The sequence below is a fragment of the Sus scrofa genome, chromosome 4 (assembly GCF_054392235.1).
Source record: "Sus scrofa isolate SSC_HxYL_T2T_F1_AM1 chromosome 4, Sscrofa_HxYL_maternal_Yorkshire_Landrace_v2.0, whole genome shotgun sequence".
In the NCBI taxonomy this organism is placed as follows: domain Eukaryota; kingdom Metazoa; phylum Chordata; class Mammalia; order Artiodactyla; family Suidae; genus Sus; species Sus scrofa.
The window spans coordinates 130,036,900-130,059,572 of NC_139386.1; the positions used below are offsets into that span (position 1 = coordinate 130,036,900).

The 22,673-nt window shown below is 42.3% G+C and overlaps 1 protein-coding gene across 8 annotated transcripts in view; it reads right to left on the minus strand.

Annotated features, from left to right (window-relative positions):
• RPAP2 (RNA polymerase II associated protein 2) overlaps positions 1-22,673 on the minus strand; it is an 83,935-nt gene that overhangs the window by 17,894 nt on the left and 43,368 nt on the right. For 7 of the 8 annotated variants that reach the window (XR_014844782.1, XM_003125906.5, XM_085024015.1 and 4 more), the window contains one exon: positions 13,463-13,531. The exons of the other annotated variant lie outside the window; for it this stretch is intronic. Coding sequence is in view for 6 of the 7 variants with exons in the window: in XM_003125906.5 (XP_003125954.3) it covers positions 13,463-13,531 (69 nt within the window). In the remaining variant the exon portion in view is untranslated. The remainder of the gene's footprint in view (positions 1-13,462; positions 13,532-22,673) is intronic. 8 annotated transcript variants of the gene reach the window in all.

Genomic DNA, 22,673 nt, shown 5'->3' on the forward strand with positions numbered 1-22,673 from the left:
TGAGCTTCCCCTGCGACCCTGTTCCACCACATCTGTCTACCCCCACCCGGCCCTCAGCTTCGGCTTCTTTGGTTTTTTTTTGGCTCCTACTACATACCCTACAAACATGCTTAATTAAGTCTCTTTTATCCAAAACAAGTTGTTAACTGTTCAATCTCTTTCCTATTCTCATCAATTTTCCCAAAAGAGAAATCTACATTTTCTGATATTTCCTCATTTAACCTGGGATACTGGGTTAAATATAGTGCTTGAAATTTTTATATAAAGTTCCCCCCCCAATACTCTTTGCTTGGGGAAAGAGTTATTTTTTTTATTCCTATTTTCAATGTATAACTATATCTCAATCTGTAATGTGGGATGCAGAGATTAGTGCCATTTTGTTTTACACAGTTCGGGGACTTTTGGAGCATATGTGAAAGTTGTGTTAAGTCTTAGTTTTTCAGATGAGCAACATTTTTCTCTGCCCTGAAAGCACAGAAATACTAGTTACAACTTGGCAGTTGCTTACGTCTTATAAAACATTTTTGCAGTGTGGCAGATTTGTCACTCGCTGCAATTAAAAACTCATGTGACAAACATCAAGGTGTGGGGCCTGAAAAATTCACTGGAAAGAAAATCAGTAAATAAATAAAACTGTGAAAGAGTAAATGATTCAGTTACTACAATGTGATTTCACCTGCCCGCAATCGCAGGTGCTCAACTTGCGGTGGTTTTCCGAGTCCTTGGGCTCCCCTGGAATGCTCGACATTCAGCGTTATGTATTTTGATACGTCTTGTCCTTTAAGGCAGAGTACATCTGAGCTGTACTAGAATGATCAAGAGCCCACTCCAAACTGCTCATTCAGAATGGGCAGTAGGATGGCACGAATGGCAGCAGAGGAGCTGGAGAGAGGCAGGCCCGGATTTACCCTTTGGCCTTTATAATCTGTTCTAGAAATTGCGTAAAAACAAACAAGGAGGATATCGGAAGCGTCTGAATGGTGCCTCCAAGAAACCGTATGACTTTACTGCTAACCAGAACCATCAGGATGAGAAAGTCAGAGGCAGGAAGACTATTAAAAAGGTGTGAAGTCTCTGTAATACACAATCTAACCGGAAGTGTTTAAAGACAAAAGAGAAGAAAAAACACACACGGTGATTAGGTTCTTGAATTTAACAAGTACGCCATTCGCCTGGGAATAATGTTTTCTCCTTACAACTTTCATGCAAGTTTGCAGGACTAGTTAATAAAAATACATTCAGTAATACTAGTTAGAGGAGGAGTTTGCCTCTAGAGTGAAATCTTCCATTAAGACCCATTAATATTTGATAAATGCTTCCAATTCAACGAACAAATACCAACACGTAAAACATTTAAAGAATTCTCCAGAATTGTGTCTGTGATGCATCAGATAAATAAAAGACTTAGTGCCATATCTACATACTTGGTGATTAACTGCTCTGTAACCAATTCTTTTATTTATCATTCCAAAGATGAAAAAGCTCATGGAAATCAGAGGAAAGCAATATTTGAAAGCAAGCTTTAAAATCAGAAACATTAAAAAATTAAAGTATTTACTGATTTTATAATTAAATGAGTAAAAAGATAATTTCCTAGTTATATTTAATTGTTGTTTGTTGATTTTATTAAAGATTTTATAAATATCTGCATTAAAAAAGCCATGCTAGATTTGGTTAAAAGCAGCAATTCCTTTTAGGCTGGTCGCGTCCCTATCAGACTGTATCCACCGGAAAATATAAATCGTTACCAAGGCAATATTCTCTTTACTCATGATAGTAAGCAATAATTTTTGGTTTTTCCTGTGCAGTTTTACTAGTGCTACCAGTCCTATTTTGAAGTTCAAAACGCCAACAATGGCGTGATCTGCGTTGTTCCCGTCCCCGCGTTCGTTTGATTTGCTTTACACACATGCCCTCATGCTCACTACACGCCAGCCCGGGTGCTCGGCGATGGGGAGACCAAAGTCACACAGACGAGGTCCCCGGCAGCACGAGGACGACGTTTTGGTAAGAAAACACTTTCAAATCTGCCTCATGTCTGCAGGGATCTTTCCTGGTTTAGAGCTTGTTCACACATTGTTCAAACCCAATTTTTCAATGAGTGGAAAGTCTCTTATTCTCATGTAGAAACTGGGTGTGTGTGTGTGTTTGTGTGTGGTTTTTTTTTGTGAAGTACATGTATATGTTAAGACTGATTTGTGGATTATAAAAGAGGAGAGGGCAGGGAAGGTAAAGTCAGGAATACGGAAAAAAAACCACCCCAAACCAAAAAACTCAGACACCAGAATTAAGCATAGTGACCGTATAGGTCAGGCTTAGAAGTGCTGCCCTACATTTCCCCCAAAGCGCATCACTAACCTGTGGTGGAGGGATATGAATAAGCTACAACAAGTAACGAAATGATAATACTAACAGGGGTTTTGAGAAAGAGCAGTATCTAAGGTCTGGTTCATTCACTCTTGAAATTAAGTACAGGAGGCACAATGTTACCCAAGAACCCTGACATTCAGGGAGAGAGAACCACAGGGAGGAGGGGGTGGGACAGGGAGGTGGGTGACCTGGGGGCATTCCCAGTGACTTCCAGACCCTTCCCCTCAGCTGTCTTCTCGGTCCTTCCCATCCCGCCTGGCATCCCTGCCTTTGCTGCCAACGTGCTCAAGCCTCCACTACCCTGAGAAGTCTTCTCAAGCTTCTACCACGTTCCAGTGGCTCGTAATTCCTCTCTCTTTTCCTCTTTCGACAACCACATGAAGAGGGGCAATACTGGCTATGCCTAGAAACCCTCACGCCTGTCCACGAGAGCAGCCCTTGCAATCTGTTCTCCGCTGGCATTTAATGGAAACTGCTTCCGTGAAGGTCACCCACACCCACAGCTGCCCCAACCACAGCCCAGTTCCGTTCTCGTCCTTGTCCAGCAGATGGGAACTGCCGGGCTCTCAAGAAGGTAGCTGCCCTCTCTTTTTTGAACTTCAAACCCGTTCTGGATTCCCTGGGGGTGTTCTGGTTGTACACATGCCTTTCCAAGGTACACGGGGCCATGGAAAGTGCACACATCTTGAAATCAAAATCCCAGCTGCGACCTTGGACAAAGGGCTTGTCTTCCCAGAGTCTGCTTCCCTCTCTAGGAAGTGGGACACCACCACTGACCTCACTGAATTGTGAGGTTCACATGAAATCGGGCCTATAAAGAGTCAAGCATATTTGCATACCGTTTTGGCATTTAAAAAAGAGAAAGTCTGTTCCTCCCCCTTCTGCTTTTTCTGTGCCCGCAGCCGACCTCAGCACAGAATGCAGCGGTCCCATCCTGGACCGCCTTTAACATCCTGTAACTCTGCCTCTCACGCGACTCTAAAATCTAACTCTGATTTTCCTTTTCATTTGTTAGCTTCAACTCCGCATTTTCTTTTTGTTGTGTGTGTGCCTTTTCTAGGGCCACACCCATGGCATATGGAGGTTCCCAGGCTAGGGGTCCAATCAGAGCTGTAGCCGCCGGCCTACACCACATCACAGCAATGCCAGATCCGAGCCACGTCTGCAACCTACACCACAGCTCACGGCAACACCAGATCCTTAACCCACTGAGCAAGGCCAGGGATTAAACCCGCAACCTCATGGTTCCTAGTCGGATTCGTTACCCACTGAGCCATGATGGGAACTCCCAACTCCACATTTTCAACACCTATTGGGGAACCACCCAACTGGATAATCTGCCTTAACCTTGGATCTTGCCTGAACTGGTCTCAGTACTCGGAGAACAGGTGTTAAACCCAAAGCAACCTCTCCTTCAATTACTGCCTTACATCCTCTCTTCCTGAAAAGAATTGGTATTTTTTCCAATTTTCTGTCTTCATATTTTGAAATCACGTTTGATAACCCCCCCATTGCTGAACTTTGTAGATTCAGGGGCTATATAATGTCTCTTATCATCTGTCTCTCCCATTTCATTTTCACTGTAATCATTTTAGTTCACTGCAGCCCTGTTCTTTGGTTAACTTAGGCTATTACTACTAGAGACCTTGAGAAAAGCAATTTCATAAATGCTGTGGCCAAGAGCCAGAACTGAAGGGATTAAAGAAAAGCACTGGTGGAGTTTCAGGAAGATGCAGGTTCGATCCCTGGCCTCGCTCAGGATATGGCATTGCCATGAGCTGTGTGATGTAGGTCGCAGATGTGGCTCAGATCCTGCATTGCTGTGGTTGTGGTACAGGCTGGCAACTCCAAGACTGACTGGACCCCTAGCCTGGGAACCTCCATATGCCATGGGTGCAGCCCTAAAAGACAAAAAACAAAAAAAAGAAGAAGAAAAGAAAAGCACTGCAATCGCAGACAGCAGACCAGCTCTTCAGTGAGAAGTCTGGCAAGTGAGTTGGTCAGTGAGGTTATGGACAAAGGATAGTTTTGTTCTGTTTTTTTCCTCCTGTTTTTTAAGCACTTGTAGGCAGTGGGGAAGGAGTTAACAAAAAGCTAGAAGTGACAGCTTCCTAAGTAATTCCATTCATTCACTCACTGCTAGCTATTTATTGTAAATCTATAATATTCTAGGCACGATGCTGAAGTGCTGGGTATATAATGGGGAGTAAAATCAGACACAGAGCCAGCCCCCAAAATCCTCAAATTGAGTGAGACCTTCATCAAGCAGTCAGACTACTAACACGTGCTAGCCAAGATAAGCACATGGTGTTATGATGGCCTATTGTAAAGACAGCTGATCTAGTCAGGGAAGTTTCTTGAGGAAGAAACACTTCCTCGTGTCCTCAGCCGTGAAGATGAGTGAACCAAAGAAAGAGGGGAAGGAAGAACATTCTGACACGGGAACCGCCTGTGTCCTACGAGGAGAGAGGGCGTGACGCGAAGGGCCGGAGAGAAGGTCGGCGTGGTAGGAATGGGGAGGACGGGCAGGTGGGGTGAGACGAGGCTGGAGGAGGGGGCTGGACCACGCAGGGCCACGCGGGCCCCCGGAGGAGCATCGGCCAGTCTTCGAAGGACTGGATCAGAGGGGCGCCCGCAATCCCAGCACAGGCTTCAGGATGGAACTCTCTGCTCAAAACTGAAACGACCTCCACTGCCCACTGAAATGCGTGCTTGCCAGTCAGGGCTTCACCCCTCCAGCAGACTCTACCTCTCGACACGCTTGCCAGTTCCTCTCGACCGTCGCTCTTCTTCTTGCACCTTTCATTACACGAGCACTTCCGAGAATGCTCCCACCCTTTCATTTCGACTTCTTGAAACTATCTTCTAGGCCCATCACAAATCTCCCTTCTGCGAAACCTTTTCTGATCTTCCCAGCAGAGGCCGCCGGCTCCTTTGACCCCCGCTTACACACGCTCCGCTCCGCTCGGCTGCAGCTACTCACGCAGGACTCGCCCCCCCTTCCTCAGCCTCCGGGGGGCTGTCACGTCTCTGACGGCAGGGTCTTGGTTTAACTTCTGTAGCCCCTACAAGGCCCGGGACACAGTCGTACCCACAGCAGCTGCTCCATAAACATCTGCTGGCTCTTTTAAAGCCAGATTTCAATTATTTGAAAACGCTTCCATTATTCTGTCGCCTCCGCAAGGACTTTCAGTTATGGTGCTACGTACGGCCAAGTGTGACTCTCATCCTTTCCTGGCATATGTGGGCTCTGTCTATGCTGGCTTTCATGGCATGATGTTAAAAACATTAAAAAAAAAAAAAAAAAAAAAAAAAAAAGACGTCCAGACAAACTCTTTACAAGAAAAATCAGGGCTACATACTACCTCAGGGAGAAACTCATTACCATACCTAGTTTAGAGAAGTTATAGCAATGAATGTTTGGGATCTTTTCATCCATAAAAGAAAAAAAAAAGGAAACATTATTCTAGGACGACTTAAAAAACATTTCCTTAAATGTGATCTGAACACAGAGTCAGGAATGCTGACATAAAAGAACAACCTTCTAGATGTCCCTATTCTTTGCTAAGACTTACTCCCAGAATAAAACGTAAAGAATAATAAGGAAGAGGGAAAAAGGCCCATAGGTGTGGTGACGATTCCGTAAGCAAATGAATTCTAAAATGCATTTTTACATTAAAAAACCCCAACCTACCCGTCTTACTTCCCTCCTCACCACCTTGGGCGCAGTGCTGAGGCACTCAGTCGCTTCACTGCTGCCTTCGTATCTTTGATGTGGATGGCAGCAGGATGCCAGCTAAGTCTCTGGCACGAAGAAAGGGATCTCGGGGTTCACCCTGACTTCAGTGAGTACGCTGTCATCTTCCCACAGAAGAACAGCCAGCTGCATCAGCCACTGGATCTCTCTGCCAGCTTAAGGACTAAGACGCCCAACAGGGCAGGGACACTGGGTTGGGTCTCCACGACCCGCCACCAGCAGCTAAATCCTCTCCTCTGTTGAGTACACTCATCTCCGCCGAATGCTTCAGTAGCCTCTGACGCCTTCATTAAAATAGTTCCTTACTGTAGCATCGCAGAGGTAAATTCATACTGCCCAATCTATTTCACCAGGATTCAATCCCCTCTTACTGCCAATGAGACAAAAAATGCTTTACAGAGCAGCTCTGCGGTTAAGAAACCTGTGCCAGGCTACACTGTTAGTGCAAGGGGGGAAATAGGATACAAGCCATAACGAGAGTGAATGCACAAGTTAAGAGACCCTTGCAGAGCTAAAGGTGATCTCTGGGGTAAGGGGATCTCATTTATTAGAAATACCACCATGCTTAATAATAATTATTTACATATATTTAAACTGCATTAATTTTATCCTAGGCACAAATGTGAAGTCCCGAAATGCGAAAATCAAGAGGCACGTGAGGCTGTCATTACTAAAGACTTCTAATAGAAAAACAGACCAGAAGAACCCACCGTGAAGAAGTATGTCATTATGGGTTTTCTATTTCAGATCTAGTATCTAGAAAACTGAGATAAAAACTTTGATTATAAGAGACCATGAAAGCCAAATAAAATAGAGTGTTTTTCTTATAACAGATGGTTTATGTCCTGATCATGTTTGCATTTAATGCTTTAGGATTACCTATTAATAAGGAAGCAGGGATGCTTCCCATTGATATTTCTAAACGAGTTCTTGGTAACTCACGCTGTAGTGAGATATTACACAGAGGTTTGTTTAAAGGGTTGGGCTGTCGTGCCTTTAAACTTTATATCCAAATCCTGTTTGTGACAGCTTTATAGAGCAGCTTTGGAGATGAGTGTTGGAAAAACTTCTTGATAAGAACAGTGCTCTCAGAATAGTGGCTTGACTTCACTTCAATCCTCCCAGACAGAAATGGAATCAGCAGGTAGTGTCCACACAGCATGTCACACTCTAAAGGTGCAGAACCCAGAGGCTAGAAATAACGGTGTCAAGAAACCTCATGCTTCCGCGTCTCCCCTGGCCCGTCCTCCCAGCAAGCTCGGGTAGGACGTGAAGCTGTCAAGAGCAGAGGGAGACGGACTCCTCGGGTCAAGGTGGGGACCGTGAGGGCTGAGAGCTACCTGCTAGCAGCTCTCATCGCTGCTGTCACTGCTGCTACTGCTGCTGCGTGGGAGGGGGAGCTGGAGAGCATATCTTTCTTCCTGGGACCCTTGGCGACTTTAATGTATATTCTGGCCCAAGGATGGGGAAGCTTAGCTACTCATGGATTAAAAAACCTTCCATTATAAAACTGCCAAAAACAGGAGGAACTGTGAGGCAAGAAGAGATGACCTCTGAAATTCAATCTCCAGAGCCTTCACAGAATGCCAGTGGTGATTTTAAAGCAGTGCAGCCACTGTGGAAAACAATCTGGCAGTTCCTCAAAAGGTTAAACACAGAGTTAGCACGTGACCCAGTAATTCTATTCATAGCTATATATACTTATGAGAACTGAAAACTTATGCTCACACAGAAACTTGTACACAAATGTTCATAAAGAGCCAAAGAGTAGAAACAACCCAAATGTCCATCAACTGATGAATGGATAAATAAAATGTGGTATATCCATACAATGGAATACTACTCAGCCATAAAAAGGAATGAAGTTCATGTTACAACTTGAGTAAACCTTGAAAACACTGTGTTAAGTGAGAGAAGCCAGACACAAAAGGCCATATATTATTCTATTTATATGAAATGTTTGGAATAGGTAAATCCATACAGAAAGTAGATTAGTGGTTGCTGGGGGGTGGAAGAATGGAAAGCAGGGACTAAGCTAATAGATATGAGGTTTCTTTTTGAGGTGATGAAAATGTTCTGGAATCAGTGGTGACAGCTGCACAAAATAGTGACTATACTAAATACAAGTGATTTGTACATTTTAAAATGGTGAATTTTATGTTATATGAATTATATCTCAATAAAACACAATTATATATAAAAATTTCATAATTATAAGGAAACGTACACATTATTTCAATGATCGATATGGTCTGATACTGAGAACTAAACTGGGAATGTTAAGAGAAAGGCTTTGGAATACTTCTGAGAACCGATACATTTCTAAGGAACCGTCTCTTCATTTTTCATGGCGTGCTCACGCATTTCTCTAAGGAAATCAGTGACGGGCACACTATAAAAAACAATCTGCTGAGGCAAAAAGCCTTCGCCACATCTTTCTGTTCATGCCTGGCACCCGAGGGAAGGGACTCTCCCGAGTGTCGATCCGTGTGACGGTTACCTAAAGTGGCTGCCCATGGCCAGAGAAGGCTTTTGTTGCGCGATCATGGTCAAGTTGAGCTTATTTAAATACCATTTCCCAGGACTTACATGCTACTCCCAGAACGACGGGAATACTCAAAGCTTTTAGGGGGAATAAACTATGGCCTGGTCTCTGTCTAGGAAGTGGGCCACAGTTCACTGGAAACAGACAGTTCAGATAAATAAAATGAAAGCAGACATTTCTGGAGATCATCTTGAAAGCTTTCCATTAGAGAACTCCAAGGGCAGGAAACCAGGACCAGAGTGTATCCACAGGCCACCTTCTACTCTCCGTTCCTCCTAAGCAGCACAGAGCAGGTAAGCACGGATGCACTCACTCCTTCATGAGAAAACCAAATCATCCCCACGGAACACAACTCACTCCTCTCCGTGGCTGGGCGCTATGAGACATCGGATTCCTAGGCTACGAATAACCACAGATCATTATAATCGAATAGCAGCGGCCTTTTACAAAGGTTCCACATTCAACCTTGATGAAAAAGTTCCATTTTAAAGACAAGAAGTCACGGAAGATACTGATCCCGCTTCTGGTGTGTGTGCTGCACACAAAGAGAACTCGGGCCAGTCCGTTGGCTTCTCTAAGCCTTCACGATGGCTCCTCTTTGGCTGCCAGCCTTGGTCTGGACCCTTCCCCTGATTTCTCAGCTTTAGGTCAACAACTGCACAGTGCCCGCTCATGTTACAGGCTCAGGTAGAATGACAGAGGCCAGAAAGACGGGGAGGACCAAGGGCAAAGGGAACACAGAAGGGAGGAAACGGACCGAGTCTGGGGGGCGGGGGTGGTGTCATGACTGTAAAGTCTCAAAAGAGTCAAAATCTTCTCAAAGACACTCTTCTGAAAACTGTGACCGGGGTCAAATATGATTCTTCAGTTTCTGCTTTCCTAATACTAAGGTTAGGTGAGTGTTATGAGGAAAATCAAAACAAATACGTGATACACTATGAGGAGGCACCAGGAAATGCACGTCGATGTAACTTACTTCGCTTTCTAATTTGGTATATAAAACATCAAGATATATAAATTCATTCACAAGCTTTACACAATAGAGCATAAAGGTCCTAAAATATTTATAGCAGGCTATCTATATACATATACACATTTTTATGGAAAATCATGCATCAAGACTGTGGAAAGAGCTTAATATCTTATTAGAGCATTATTTATGCGAGAAAGATTCAATATTTTATTATTTCAACATAAAATATGTAATCAAAGTATGATAAAGTTCAATGCAAACATAAAATTATTATAGCCAAGAGCTTAAGCAAAAACAGCAACTACTAGGTTACTTTACTGCATTTCTAATCAGCTATTGATTTTTTTTTTTTTTTTTTGGCCATGCCCACAGCATGTGGAAATTCCTGGGCCAGGGATAGAACCCACAACACAGCAGGAACCTGAGGTACTGCAGTGATAATGCTGGATCCTTAACACATTGTGCCACAAGGGAACTCCACCAGTTATTTTTAGAACACCAAAACAGTGTTAATTAGCACTCTTATAATTTGGTTTTTTTGGTCTCTTTGTCTTTTTAGGGCCACATCCATGGCACATGGAGGTTCCCAGGCGGGGGGGGGGGGGGGTCTAATCAGAGCTACAGCTGCAGGCTTACACCGCAGCTCACGGCAACACAGGATCCTTAACCCACTGAGCAAGGCCAGGGACTGAACCCGCAGCCTCATGGTTCCTAGTCAGATTCGTTTCTGCAGCGCCACGACTGAAGTTTCGTGTTTTATCACGAGTTCCAAAAATGTCTACAAGCGATGACTAAAAAAAATTCCATTGGAAATTTGAGAGTAAATGCAAAGGTTTTCCAAATCCTAGGATGATTATTAGGAAAAAGAAAAACGGTAATTCCACGTATGCCTATGTCCAATCTTAGTGGCAATAAATTAAAAGGCTGAAGGCAGGGACTACTGCTCCACAAACACTGTGTGTTACCTCCTTCTGCTTTATAGGTACATGCTTCTTGGAGTGTCTAACGTCTCCGTATTTTTCTCTGTGTTTAAGGTTCTTTACCCAAAGTTGGCTCTCATGCCTGTTTTTTCTTCCCCCAATAACAATGTCTTCTCTAAAAATTAACTGTGAAATCTAAGAGGGGGGAAAGAGGGGTACAAATATAAATTAAAGCATGTTTTGCAGAAGTCTATGGGGTTGATTTTAACGTGATGGGTATATGTACTTTAATTTTATCCCATCCCATATAATATTTATTCTAAAGGGATGATAAAAAGACAGGCTGAGAAGGAAACGGCTTATTAGATGAGACATAGATTCCCTGGAGGGGCAGAAATAGGAAAAGCTAAAGGGGATTTTCTGAGAAATGAGGAAATAAGAAATAAAATATGGGGACAGGGCACAGAAGTCTTAGCAGCAGATGACTAAAGAGGTTTTGGAGTTCCCATTGTGGCTTAGTTGGTTAAGAACCTGGCTAGTATCCATGAGGATGTGGGTTCAATTCCTGGCCTCGCTCAGTGGGTTCAGGATCCAGCATTGTTGCAAGCTGTGGTATAGGTCTCAGATGCGGCTCAGATCTGGCATTGCTGTGGCCGTGCCATAGACAAGCAGCTACGGCTCCAATTCCACCCCTAGCCCAAAAACTTACATGTGCCGCAGGTGCGGCCCTGAAAAAACCAAAAAAAAGTAAAAGGAGATTTTGGGAGTTCTCTTATCGTGTATCAAAATGGCTTCTTAATGATTAAGTTAGTCATTAATCTGATCTGGTCTATAATCTGGCATTGTCACTGCAGGCACTCAGGATGCTGCTGTGGTGCTGGTTTGACTTCTGGCCCGGGAACTTTCACAGGCCACAGGGAGAGCCCCCCCCCCGCCAAAAAAAGAGAGAGACAGATTTAACTAGGAAGATAAAGACTGCAAAGAGGGCCTATGGCAAAAGTTAGAGAGAAATGTGAGAAAACAAGATTTGAAAGGAAAAAAACCGAAGTACCAGCCAACTTGGTGTCCATAGTGATGGAATATTTTAAAAGAAGCCAAAAGGGCTTTAACCAGAAAGGCTGTAAGTCGTCAAGGGATCAAAAGGATCAAAGACCAGGAGAAAGGTGGGCACATCTAACCGCAGGGCTTGGGGACAAGGAGAGAGAATGGCTGCTCTGACCTTAAGACTGACTGCACAGCGGGAAACGTGCTATTCACCCAAGATGCGAAGATGTGAGGTCTTGGATTCAATTACGTTGCTATTTGTAAGGGTCCCTGGCCCTTGAAATACCTACACTACACCCAAAGTTAGGTTCAGTCCAATAGTACGTAAAGGACTAGCAAAGCTTTCAGTATTCTGGGCCACGTGGATGCCTCTAACAAAATCAAGTAAGAGACATTTACTTCTGCATGGACTAACCGTATGAAATTGTAATGGTGGCCTTTGACACGTCATTTTCCCTGCTTTTTCCCCTTTTGTTCCTTGCTATCCATTTTGGAGAAGAGGGGGCAGGAGTCCGACACAAGAAGAAGTAGGACCTCACATGCCCTCAGTAAGCAGCTGCTCATTAAGATCATACTTCCAGTTAATGACTTAGAAAGCAGGATTCTAAGACGACTGCTGGGCCTGGGCCTCTGACTTGTCAACCAAAAAAGTTACTTCCCCTTTAGTATAATGAATTGCAGAAGTACAGCTTAACAGTTATCTATGAGAGTTTATTAGCAGGCAGAGGATATGGTGGGTGAGCAGAGATACTGATATTTTTTTTGCCAGTGGCCAAAATATTTACAAATTTCATAAAATGGAAAGAACTTTCTAAAAAATTAATAAGATCTGTTTCACAAATTACCAATTCAACTGGAACACTGAATAGTAGAAATGACAAAAGATTTGTTCTTATGGTTGATAAAAAATTTATATCAGGGCATTCAAGTAAAGTTATTTTCTGTGTTCTGATTTAATGAATCATGTGAGTTGTGTCTGGCTGGGCGACACAGATGCTGGTTCACTGAAGCCTACTCTAATGCCTCCCAGCACAGCCTTCCTCGAGACAGTGAAGCCAGAATAACATGTCAGACTGGAGTATATCAAAGAGAGAAAAGTAGGCCTGGAGATGCTATGAGGCTGGCTCCTAACACTTCGTGGCCTGAGTGTCCAGTAAGTGTTCAATGTCCTATGGGCCTCAATGACCTCACAAGCACCAAGCAGCAACAGTAATGCAGTAATGAATGGTCTGACTTCTGCAATTCAAGCTGAAAAACACGACACTTACTAGATGGTTTTAACCCGATTGATAGACTGCCTTAGAAACCACTAGTGATTTCTTAAAAGGTGAGTGAGTATTAAATGTTTTATATAATATAGGAAGTATCCACTCCAGTTCCTTTAAATCTGTTTGATTTTAAAGATGTACATTAACTTGGAAAATAAAACTCTTCTGATGATATAAGTGATGAGAGTTCTGGTAAAAATGAACTAGCACTAGATATACCAGTAAAAATACAGATGTAAAATAACGAAGCCATTCAACATGAATAAAATTCACTATTAAAAATGGAATTAAGGAATTGGTCTGTATGTATCTCACACGGGCATGTTCTTCCCTTTTACAAGATTACAAATAATATTTGAAAAGAAACAGGCCCTTGGAAGAAAATATATTTAAAAATACAGAGAAGGATTACAGCTTATCAAAATGTGGCATGGCATTTTACATCAAAGTCATTTTATCACAAAAGAAAGGAAAATAGGCACAAAATAGAGGTACAACACTTTCCAAGAAGTTTAGAAAAATCAACAAATAACTCTGTTTTTCTCTATAAGAGTCTTCATATTAAAAATCTGAAAGAGTACTTACAATGAGAGCAACACCAAAGCAATTAAGGTCCACTCTGCAGGTTTGTGTATAATGTTCCTATTTGTTAATCTGAAAGACAGTGAGGTAAAATTAACCAGAACGTTGCTAGCGTTAAATATATAAACTTTCCACTTTTAGATAAAATCAGATTTAGGATATACATTAAAGAGGACTATTTTAAAATTCTTGTTACATTTGATAGAAAAGAGTCAACAGTACAAAAATGTGGCTTGATATTCAGTATCTGATAATGGCCATCTCAAAAGGAAGGCTCATATTTATATATTTACAACAATACCTCTGGATAAGATGGGGATACAGGAACAACATGGGAAATGAAATTGCATGGTTTACTAAAATACACACACACACACCTCCCTGTAACCACATCCTCTAGTCAAATGTCGGATTAAAGATGACAAGGTAAGCTACTTCTGATTTTAGTTTTAATTCATCTTTTGCACCCTTCTACCTTGTGAGGTTGGCAGCAGGCAATTAAGGGACATCATAATCCTAATTTACAGAAATAAGAGTTGATTTAATAAATTGTAAGACTAGGTCTCAATTCATGAAACTTATGTTTTAAAAAATCAGAAGTAAATTTATATCCTAGCAATTGACGACAATAAACATTGTAGTCATCTCATTTCCCAAAAGCACTTAGAAAGATCATTCTAAATAAAAAATGAAAGTTCCAGAGTTCTCTGGTGGCAAAGCAGGTTAAGGATCCAGTATTATCACTCCTGGGGCATAGGTTCGATCCCTGGCCCAGGAACTTCCACATGCCGTGGGCTTGCCAAAAAAAAAAAAAAGCCATAAATCATTAAAAAAAGAAAACAACAGCCAGTAACATATGATAAAGGACTGTTATCCAAAATATCAAAGAAATCTTAAAAGGTAGTAACAGGAAAAAGAATGGCCAATTAGAAAATGGGCCAAAGACTTCACAGACACCTCACTAAAGAAGATACAGAGGAGCTCCTGCTGTGGCACAGTGGGTTAATGATCTGGCTTATCTCTGTGAAGGTGGCAGTTTGATTCCGGGCCCAGTGCAGTGGGTTAAGAATCCGGCATTACCCCACCTGTGGCTCGGACTCAATACCTGGCCCGGAAACTTCCATATGCAGCAGGTGTGGCTGAAAAAGGGATGGGGGGGAATAGTAAGATAAACACACGGCAAGGAGCACAGGAAAAGCTGTTCCACATCCTATGTCGCCAGGGGAACAGAAATAAGACGATGAGATGCACCACACAGTTGGCACGGCGAAGATCCTGGGCAACCATCGCCACAGCCAAACGCTGGCGAGGGTGTGAAGCAAGAGGAAGCTGCGTTCACTGCCGGGGGGAAAGACGTGGCACAGCAACTCTGGAAGGCAGTCTGGTGTCTCCTATAAAACTGAACATGCTCTTACTGTGCCATCCAGCAACCACATTCCTCGGTGATTAACCACACGAGTCAAACCTTGGATCCTCACAAAACCTGCCTGTGGATGTGCAGCAGCTCTGTCTGTCTATTTCTATTGGAGTACAGTTCATTTACAGTACTGGGTCCCTTTCTGCCGAACAGCACAACGACCCAGTCACACAGACATTCTTTTCCCCGTATTATCCTCCATCACGGTCTAGCCCAAGAGACTGGGTAGGGCTCCTTGCGCTGTGCAGGGGGGCTTCTTCATGGCTTTCCATTCTAAATGTAAGAGAATCGCAGTTCTATGTACAAAGCCACCAGAACTAGGAAGCAACCAAGACGTCGCTCGGTAGGTAAACGGACAAACTGCAGGACATCCAGACCACGGAAAACATTATTCAGCCCCAAGCAGAAATGAGCCATCAGGCCTGAAAAGACATGGAGGTATTTTAAATGCGTCTTATTTAAGCGCAAGAGTGAAAGAAGCCAGTCTGAAAAAGCTGCAAATGGTATGTTTCCAAGTATTTAACATTCTGGAAAAGGTACAGCTATGGAGACGGTCAAAAGATTAGTGGTTGCCAGGAGTTGGGGGCAGGGGGTTGGGGGGGGGACGGGGTGAATAAGTGGAATGCAGGGGATTTTCAGGTCAGTGAAAACACTTTATGATACTATGATAAGGGACAGATGTTGTTGTACATTAGTCCAAATCCACAGAATGCCCAACACCAAGAGTGAACTCTAGTGTCAACTACAGACTCTGGGCGATGACGGTATCACTCCTATGGCACATCGGTGGCAGTGAGTGTATAACTCCGGTGGGGGATGGTTTTGAACGGGCAGGGCCGTGCATGCGGGAGCAGGGGCATATGGGAAATCTCCATACCTTTCTCCCAATTTTGCTATAAATCTAAAACTGTTTTTTTTTTTTTAAATAAAGTCTTTGAAAAAAAAAAAAGGCCAATAAATAAATTAGCAAAGGATATGAGCAAGCAATTTAGAGGAGGAAAGTTGAATGGCCAGTAAACATTTGAAAAGGAGCTCAATGTCACTATTAAGCTGGGAAGTTAATATAAAAATGACAGTTCACTCCATTACACTGGCAAAAATAAAAGACACTCAACACCCAGGGTTGGTGAGGACACGAAGAGATATTACTTTTAACACACTTCATTGTGAGCAATGAAACAATTTAGCAATACCTAATAAAACTAAAAATGCACGAGCAACTTCTAAATATAAACAAACTCTCACTTAAGCGTAAGGAAATGTATATGAAGATATTTGATATGACACTGCTTGTAACAGAATAATAAACGGCGGCACTTCCATGGAATACTAAATAGCTGTTAAAATAAATGAACTAAATTTACACATTTTGCTCACCATAAGCTGAATGAAAGACAGCAAGTATGGTAGGACATACAACTCAAGAACAGACAATACTCTTATTTTTGGACACAACTATGTACTAGAAGTATAAAAACAAAGACTGGAAAGACACAAACGAAACTCACAGCACTGGCTGCTTTTGGGGAGAAAGCAGAATGGGGTGGGAAAGGACCGAGAGGGCTTCATGTCTTGGGTCTTTTGCATTTTTGGTGATTCCATCGACATGAAACTTCCCCAGATGGGTTTTCTTAGGTCACCTTTGCAGGAGAGTCTACCTGGACCAGACTGTCAAGAGCAACTCCCTCTACCTCTCAGCCCCAAACTCCTGACTCCCTTACCTTGCTATATATTTTTCTTTATCCTTGTACCACCTATCACCTTCTAACATGTACTGTTTATTGGCTGTTTCGCCTTGGCTGAGGGCAGGAAGTTTTGTGTTCTTCACATATTTATTCCAAGTACCCAGGACAAGTACCTGATGGTCAGAAGAGATTCAATCAATTTTTTTCTGAAAGACAGACATTTCTCCAAAGATGACATACAGATGGCCAAAAAACACATGAAAAGATATTCAACATCACTCATGATTAGAGAAATGAAAATCAATACCACTATGAGGTACCACCTTACACCAGCCAGAATGGCCATCATCAAAAAGTCTACAAACGATAAGTGCTGGAGAGGATGTGGAAAAAAGGGAACCCTAGTACACTGTCAGTGGGATTGTAAATTGGTGCAACCCCTGTGCAAAACAGTATGGAGATGCCTCAGAAAACTAAAAATAGAACTACCATTTGATCCAGTAACCCCAGTCCTGGGCATCCATCCAGAGAAAACCACGACTCGCAAAGACACATGCACTCCATGTTCACCGCAGCACTATTCACAATAGCCAAGACGTGGAAACAACCTAAATGTCCATCGACAGAGTGGATCCAGAAGATGTGGTACATATACACAATGGAATACTACTCAGCCATTACGAGGAAAGAAATAACAGCATTTGCAGCGACATGATGGACCTAGAAATCATCAGGCTAAGTGAAGTCAGTCACACAATGAGACACCAACATCAAATGCCATCACTTACATGTGGAATCTAAAAAAAAAGGACACAATGAACTTCTTTGCAGAACAGATACTCACAGACTTTGAAAAACTTATGGTTTCTAAATGAGACAGGTTGTGGGGGGGGATGCACTGAGGGTATGGGATGGAAACGCTGTAAAATTTGGTTGTGATGATTGTTGTACACCTATAAATGTAATAAAATTCATTAAGTAATTAAAAAGTTTTTTTCTGAAAGAATGAACTAACCTATTTCTTTTATTTAAAAATGTATGTCTTGCTCAAATACGATAAAACATTAAAATCTATTATTTCTGAGTGGAAAATATATCTTTGTTACATTACTCAGAAGTTTTTCCATAGTTATAATGTTCTACAAAATTTTAAAAGTCTAGATGATATGAAAAGCAAGTGCAGTATCGTGGTTAAAGAGTCTGGCAGATAATGGGTTCAATATTCACATCTGTCATTAATGGTGTGTTACCTTGAATGCCTTCAATGGCTGTAAGGCTTTTTATTTTTAATTTAGTAAGATGAGGACAACGGTACTACCTATGTTATAGAGTTCTTAGGAGGATTAAAGGTACAAAAGACGACCACGTTGCCAAACCCGATGGATATGCTCAGCCCGCATCTTAAGCTCCCAGGCGCCTTGGGCACAGCTGTCACGCCTTCTCCTTGGAACACTTCCTTCCCCTGGTTTCCCCCTGCCTGACTGCCCACCCCCGAGAGCTCCTCCTCCTCCTGAGACCCTTTCATTTTTGATCGCCCCAGGGCCTCTGCCCTTGGGTGTCTTCCAACTTCTACATGTGCTCATTCCCTCGGCCACGTCATCCAATCTCATAGCTTTAAATATTAGAGAACTATGTGCTCACAATTCTCAAACGTATTCTCTCTAGCCTGCATCTCTTCCTTAAATTTCAGGCTTCATATCTAATGATCCACTCAAATGTCTAACAGGCATCTCAAAGCTTCAGGTCTTCCCCCCTAAACTGGTCCTCTGCAGGTTATCTCCATCTCAGTAAACAATTACCTCATCTTTCCAGAACCCAGCTGCTCAGGCCAAAAATTTTGTCAGTAACCTTACTCTCTTCATATCCCATGTTGAATCAGCCAGCAAATCCTGATGGTTCTAATCTTCAAAATAAAATCTGATCACTTATTACCTCCACTCTTCTCATCTCAATCCACGACACATCTTGCCTAGATGACTGAAACAGCATCCTAAAAGGTCTCCCCGCCTCTGCCATCTATTGTAATTCTCCAATCAGCAGCCAGAGTGATGCTGTTGAAAATCTCTCAGACCCTGTCATTCCCCTATTCAGAATCCATAGATTGCTCTCCGTCTCACTCAGATTCAAAGTCAAAGACTGACCTTGGCTCCAAGGTCAGTATAACTACACCATACCCACTGTCCACTCTTTACTTCTCTGACCATACCTCACCATACTTTTGTCTCTGCTCATCTCTCCAGCATCACCAGCATCTTTGATATTCTGTGAATTCACCAGGCCTGCTTCTGCTTCAGGGTATTTGCACCTGCTCTTCCCTGTCTGATATGACTGCACTCATAGCAACACGGCTTGTTGCCTCATCAACTTTCCGATCTTTATACAAACAGCATCTTCTCAGTGAGGTCTTCCTTGATCAGCCTATTTAGAAATCACAACTTTCTCCCTCCTCAGTACCATCCCCTTCACCTGCCTCTGGGGAGGAAAGAAGGAGAACAAACTGGGAAAGGGAAAAGGGCCTATCATCACATAATAATAATATATGTGTCGTCCTTTAAAAAATTTCCATATCCTCTCTATTAGGATAGTTGTTAGAGAAGGAATTTTTATTGTTTTGTTCATTGTTTTATTTGTTGTAATTAGAACAGAATCTAACATACAACCAAAAAAGGTCAAAGAAGGATAAGCGTGTAAGAAGAAAAAAAAAAAAGCAAAAACAGTTAAATAGGATTTCCTTTTCTACCGTACTCAAATCTCCCAAAGCTAAGACAAATCTAAGAATCCATGAATTTATCTACTCACTCTGTAAAAATCTGTTGAATGCCTGCTCTACCACCATTCTGGGCACCGGGAAAAACACGACGTGGCCTTTGCTTTCACTTCAAAGTACTTGAAGTGGCAGAACAGCAAAATTTTACCTGCTATCATTTTTTCCTTTTGCTGAGCCAAAATTACAAGCAAAGATGCTAAACGAACATACCTACTATTGTCTAATAACTAAATAATGAAAACAGTAGTACTGGATAGAAAAGATTTAAAAAGCACAGTTTCAAAATATAATTTGAAATTTAGTACAGATTTAGAAAAAACACCTGATCCGTGATGCAGTTTAAAAGGACTTCTGTTAAAATGTAATTTTAATTCACATCCTCCTTAGAAAAGTATCTTTTGCTTCAACTCCGATGAGACTGATCATCACCAAGCAACTTCTGGCGGAACTACCACGACAGGTCAATCAATACAACATTCCCGGTGAATGACGACGACGCGGTTCGGTGGAAAGGACAGCTCCACTCACTGGGGAAAGGTTTTTCAAGGAGCTGAAAAAGCTGCCGTACGTTCATTTCTCACAGGCTCTCAACTCTGGCTGCACATTAGAATCACCTGGGGCACTTTTGAAAACATACTAATGTCTGGGCCCCGAGCCGAACCCAAGGAAACGCAACCTCTAGGGGTAGAACCAGGCATCTGCAGTTGTTAAAAGCTCCCCAGGTAATTTGGATGCACAGCTGGCTTGAGGATCACTGTTCTACAAGTTCCTATTATTGATTATCATTTCAAAGAGACAGATACGGTTACTGATGTCAACACTTTCCCACGCCATGTTGCCATGTCGATGGGAAAGCTCTCTCAACACAGGTCACTGTCACCCGTGCGGATTTCCTCCGACCTCACCCAGAAGCCTCAGTCTACAGTCACGTACCTGGGAGGACTGTCCTGCCAGAATGTGAGGAACCCCAAACACACTCTAACACCAGAGGTCCTTGTGTACGCTAAAGAACGGACACATTTAAGCAAGTTTAAGGAAAGCCGCAGACTTTGACTTGCAGGTACTAAAGAGCAAAGATTTTCAAAAACAGCCTATTATCAAGGTTTTTATAACATCCTCTACACCAAAACAAAGCAGAACTGTTTGGCTTATTTCCCCAAAACTTTTCATTGAATTTCAAACATACATAAAAATAGAATATAAAACCAACTCCCATACAGTCATCATAACTCCGACAGGCATCAGCTCCTGGCCAATCGTATGTCACCCATGCAACCTCACGTTCACCACCACCCTAACCAGGGTAATTCTGAAGCAAATCTCACACATCACATTCTTTCATCTAGGCTTTATCTTAACTTAATGAAAATAACGCAGAAAGTAACCTGAAAAGACACTCACATAACTAGAGTGACAGAAAAAGGTGATAAAGTCATAGCCTCTAAATGTAAAAGGAAGATGACATTTGAAAGTCACATCTCGGCAGTCTGCTGCCCGCCTCTTATACAGAAGGCTGTGTCTCTGGGCTCGGCTAGCTTAGGTGCCACCGAAGGCTCAGTTTCAGAGGGACAGACCTCTTCTAAGTAGGGTCCTTCCTTGGGGTCTAGAGCGGTGATAAATGGAATGATTCAAACAGAACTTTAATACTAATAATTACCAAGACAACCAGTAGATTTCTTTAAACTTTTTTTTCAGCTTTACTGAGGGATAATGGACACACAGTAACTTGAAGTATTTAAGGTACACAACTTGATATTTTAATATATGTGTACACTATGAAGGGATTGCTACAATCAAGCTGAATAACATATCCATCACGGATAGCGACCATTTTCTTTCTTTCTTTTATTTTTTTGGTGGTGAGACCACCTAAAATCTATCCTCTTGACTTAGATTTGGGGTCTAAACCCAACGACTAGTTGTGTGATTTGAGATTACTTAATTGCTCATCTCTCATTGGTTCAATGAGGATACTACTACTATTTTTTTGGAAATTAAGTAACACCTGTAAAGTGCCAAGCACGCCTGGCGCACAGTAAGGACTATGCTGAATACAAGGAACTGACACGGAAGGCACAGTGCTACCAGGCTGCTTCCAAAGGCCAAGATAACAAACAGCCTGGCCAGCGGTTTCCAACCTGAATTACCTAAATTCCTAGAGCACATGAAAGGAATCATGTGGCAATCTTGCAGCTATGTCTAAACATTTGTTTCCAATGGGTTTCTACTAAATTCTGAGAACCTTAGAATGGGGGGGGGGGGAGAAAAACATCCAATTAGATAGAAAAGTATCTGTAGAAACTGTTGTCAAAGGAACCTGAATCACTTGTTAACCTATTCGAAGGCAGTGGGTAAAAAACCAAGTACAAAAACTCTCTGTAGTTCAACATCAAATGCTTTAATATCTGTTCTGTGGTGTCCTCGGCGACTTTACCACTTACTGAAAACGGTGATTCAATAAACACTGTCTGAAGAAACTGAGTGCCAAGTATTTTAAAGGCAACAAAACGAGCAGCACCTGGTTTTCATCTTTCCTCAGTGAACCCCCTTTTTTTTTTTTTTTTTGGTAGACGTTCCCAGGCCTGGATCGAACACGAGCCACAGCTGTGACCATGCTGAATCCTTAACCACTCGGCCATCAGGGAGCTCCATAACCTCTCTTACTAAAGTCCTTACTTCCTAATAAATCCTGAGCCAATCCTAAACTCTGGTGCTTCTACACTGTGGACAGCTAGTCGAACTTCACCATCGGTGCAGACAGTCGCAAAGCACCTTCTTTTCTTTTGGATGCATGCTTTTGTGCTAAGTGCATCAAAGAGACCTAAAAAACAAATGCCTCTCTTTGCCACTAAATAGGGATGCAGAGAAGTTTGGCTTTGGTCTTGATATGTGGCCCAAACCCTCTTTTTAGCACAGCATTTAGTAAGTCTTACCAAGGCCTGGGCCAATCTGAGCATCATTTCTGGTGCATGATTCATGACCTTGTGATAGCACAGTGTCCCCGATACCTAGTAAGTGTAACAATCTCAGTAATTAGACCAATCATGTCATTGAGATTTACGGTTATTCCCCAAACATTCACTTTCAACTATAAACATTCTAGATGAAGTGGAGTGAAAATGTCCTTACGTGTCTGTTTTATCAGTTAACAGAAGAGTGAAAATGCTGTAGTAATGTTGCTTACGAAAACTAAATTTTACGTATAACACAATCAGTAAATATTTTCAATTACTTAGCAAAATAGATTAACAGGTAATACAAATATGTCATACATTAGATTACTTTCTCAAGAAAGTGTCCTGGGAGTTCCCGTCGTGGCGCAGTGGTTAACGAATCCGACTGGGA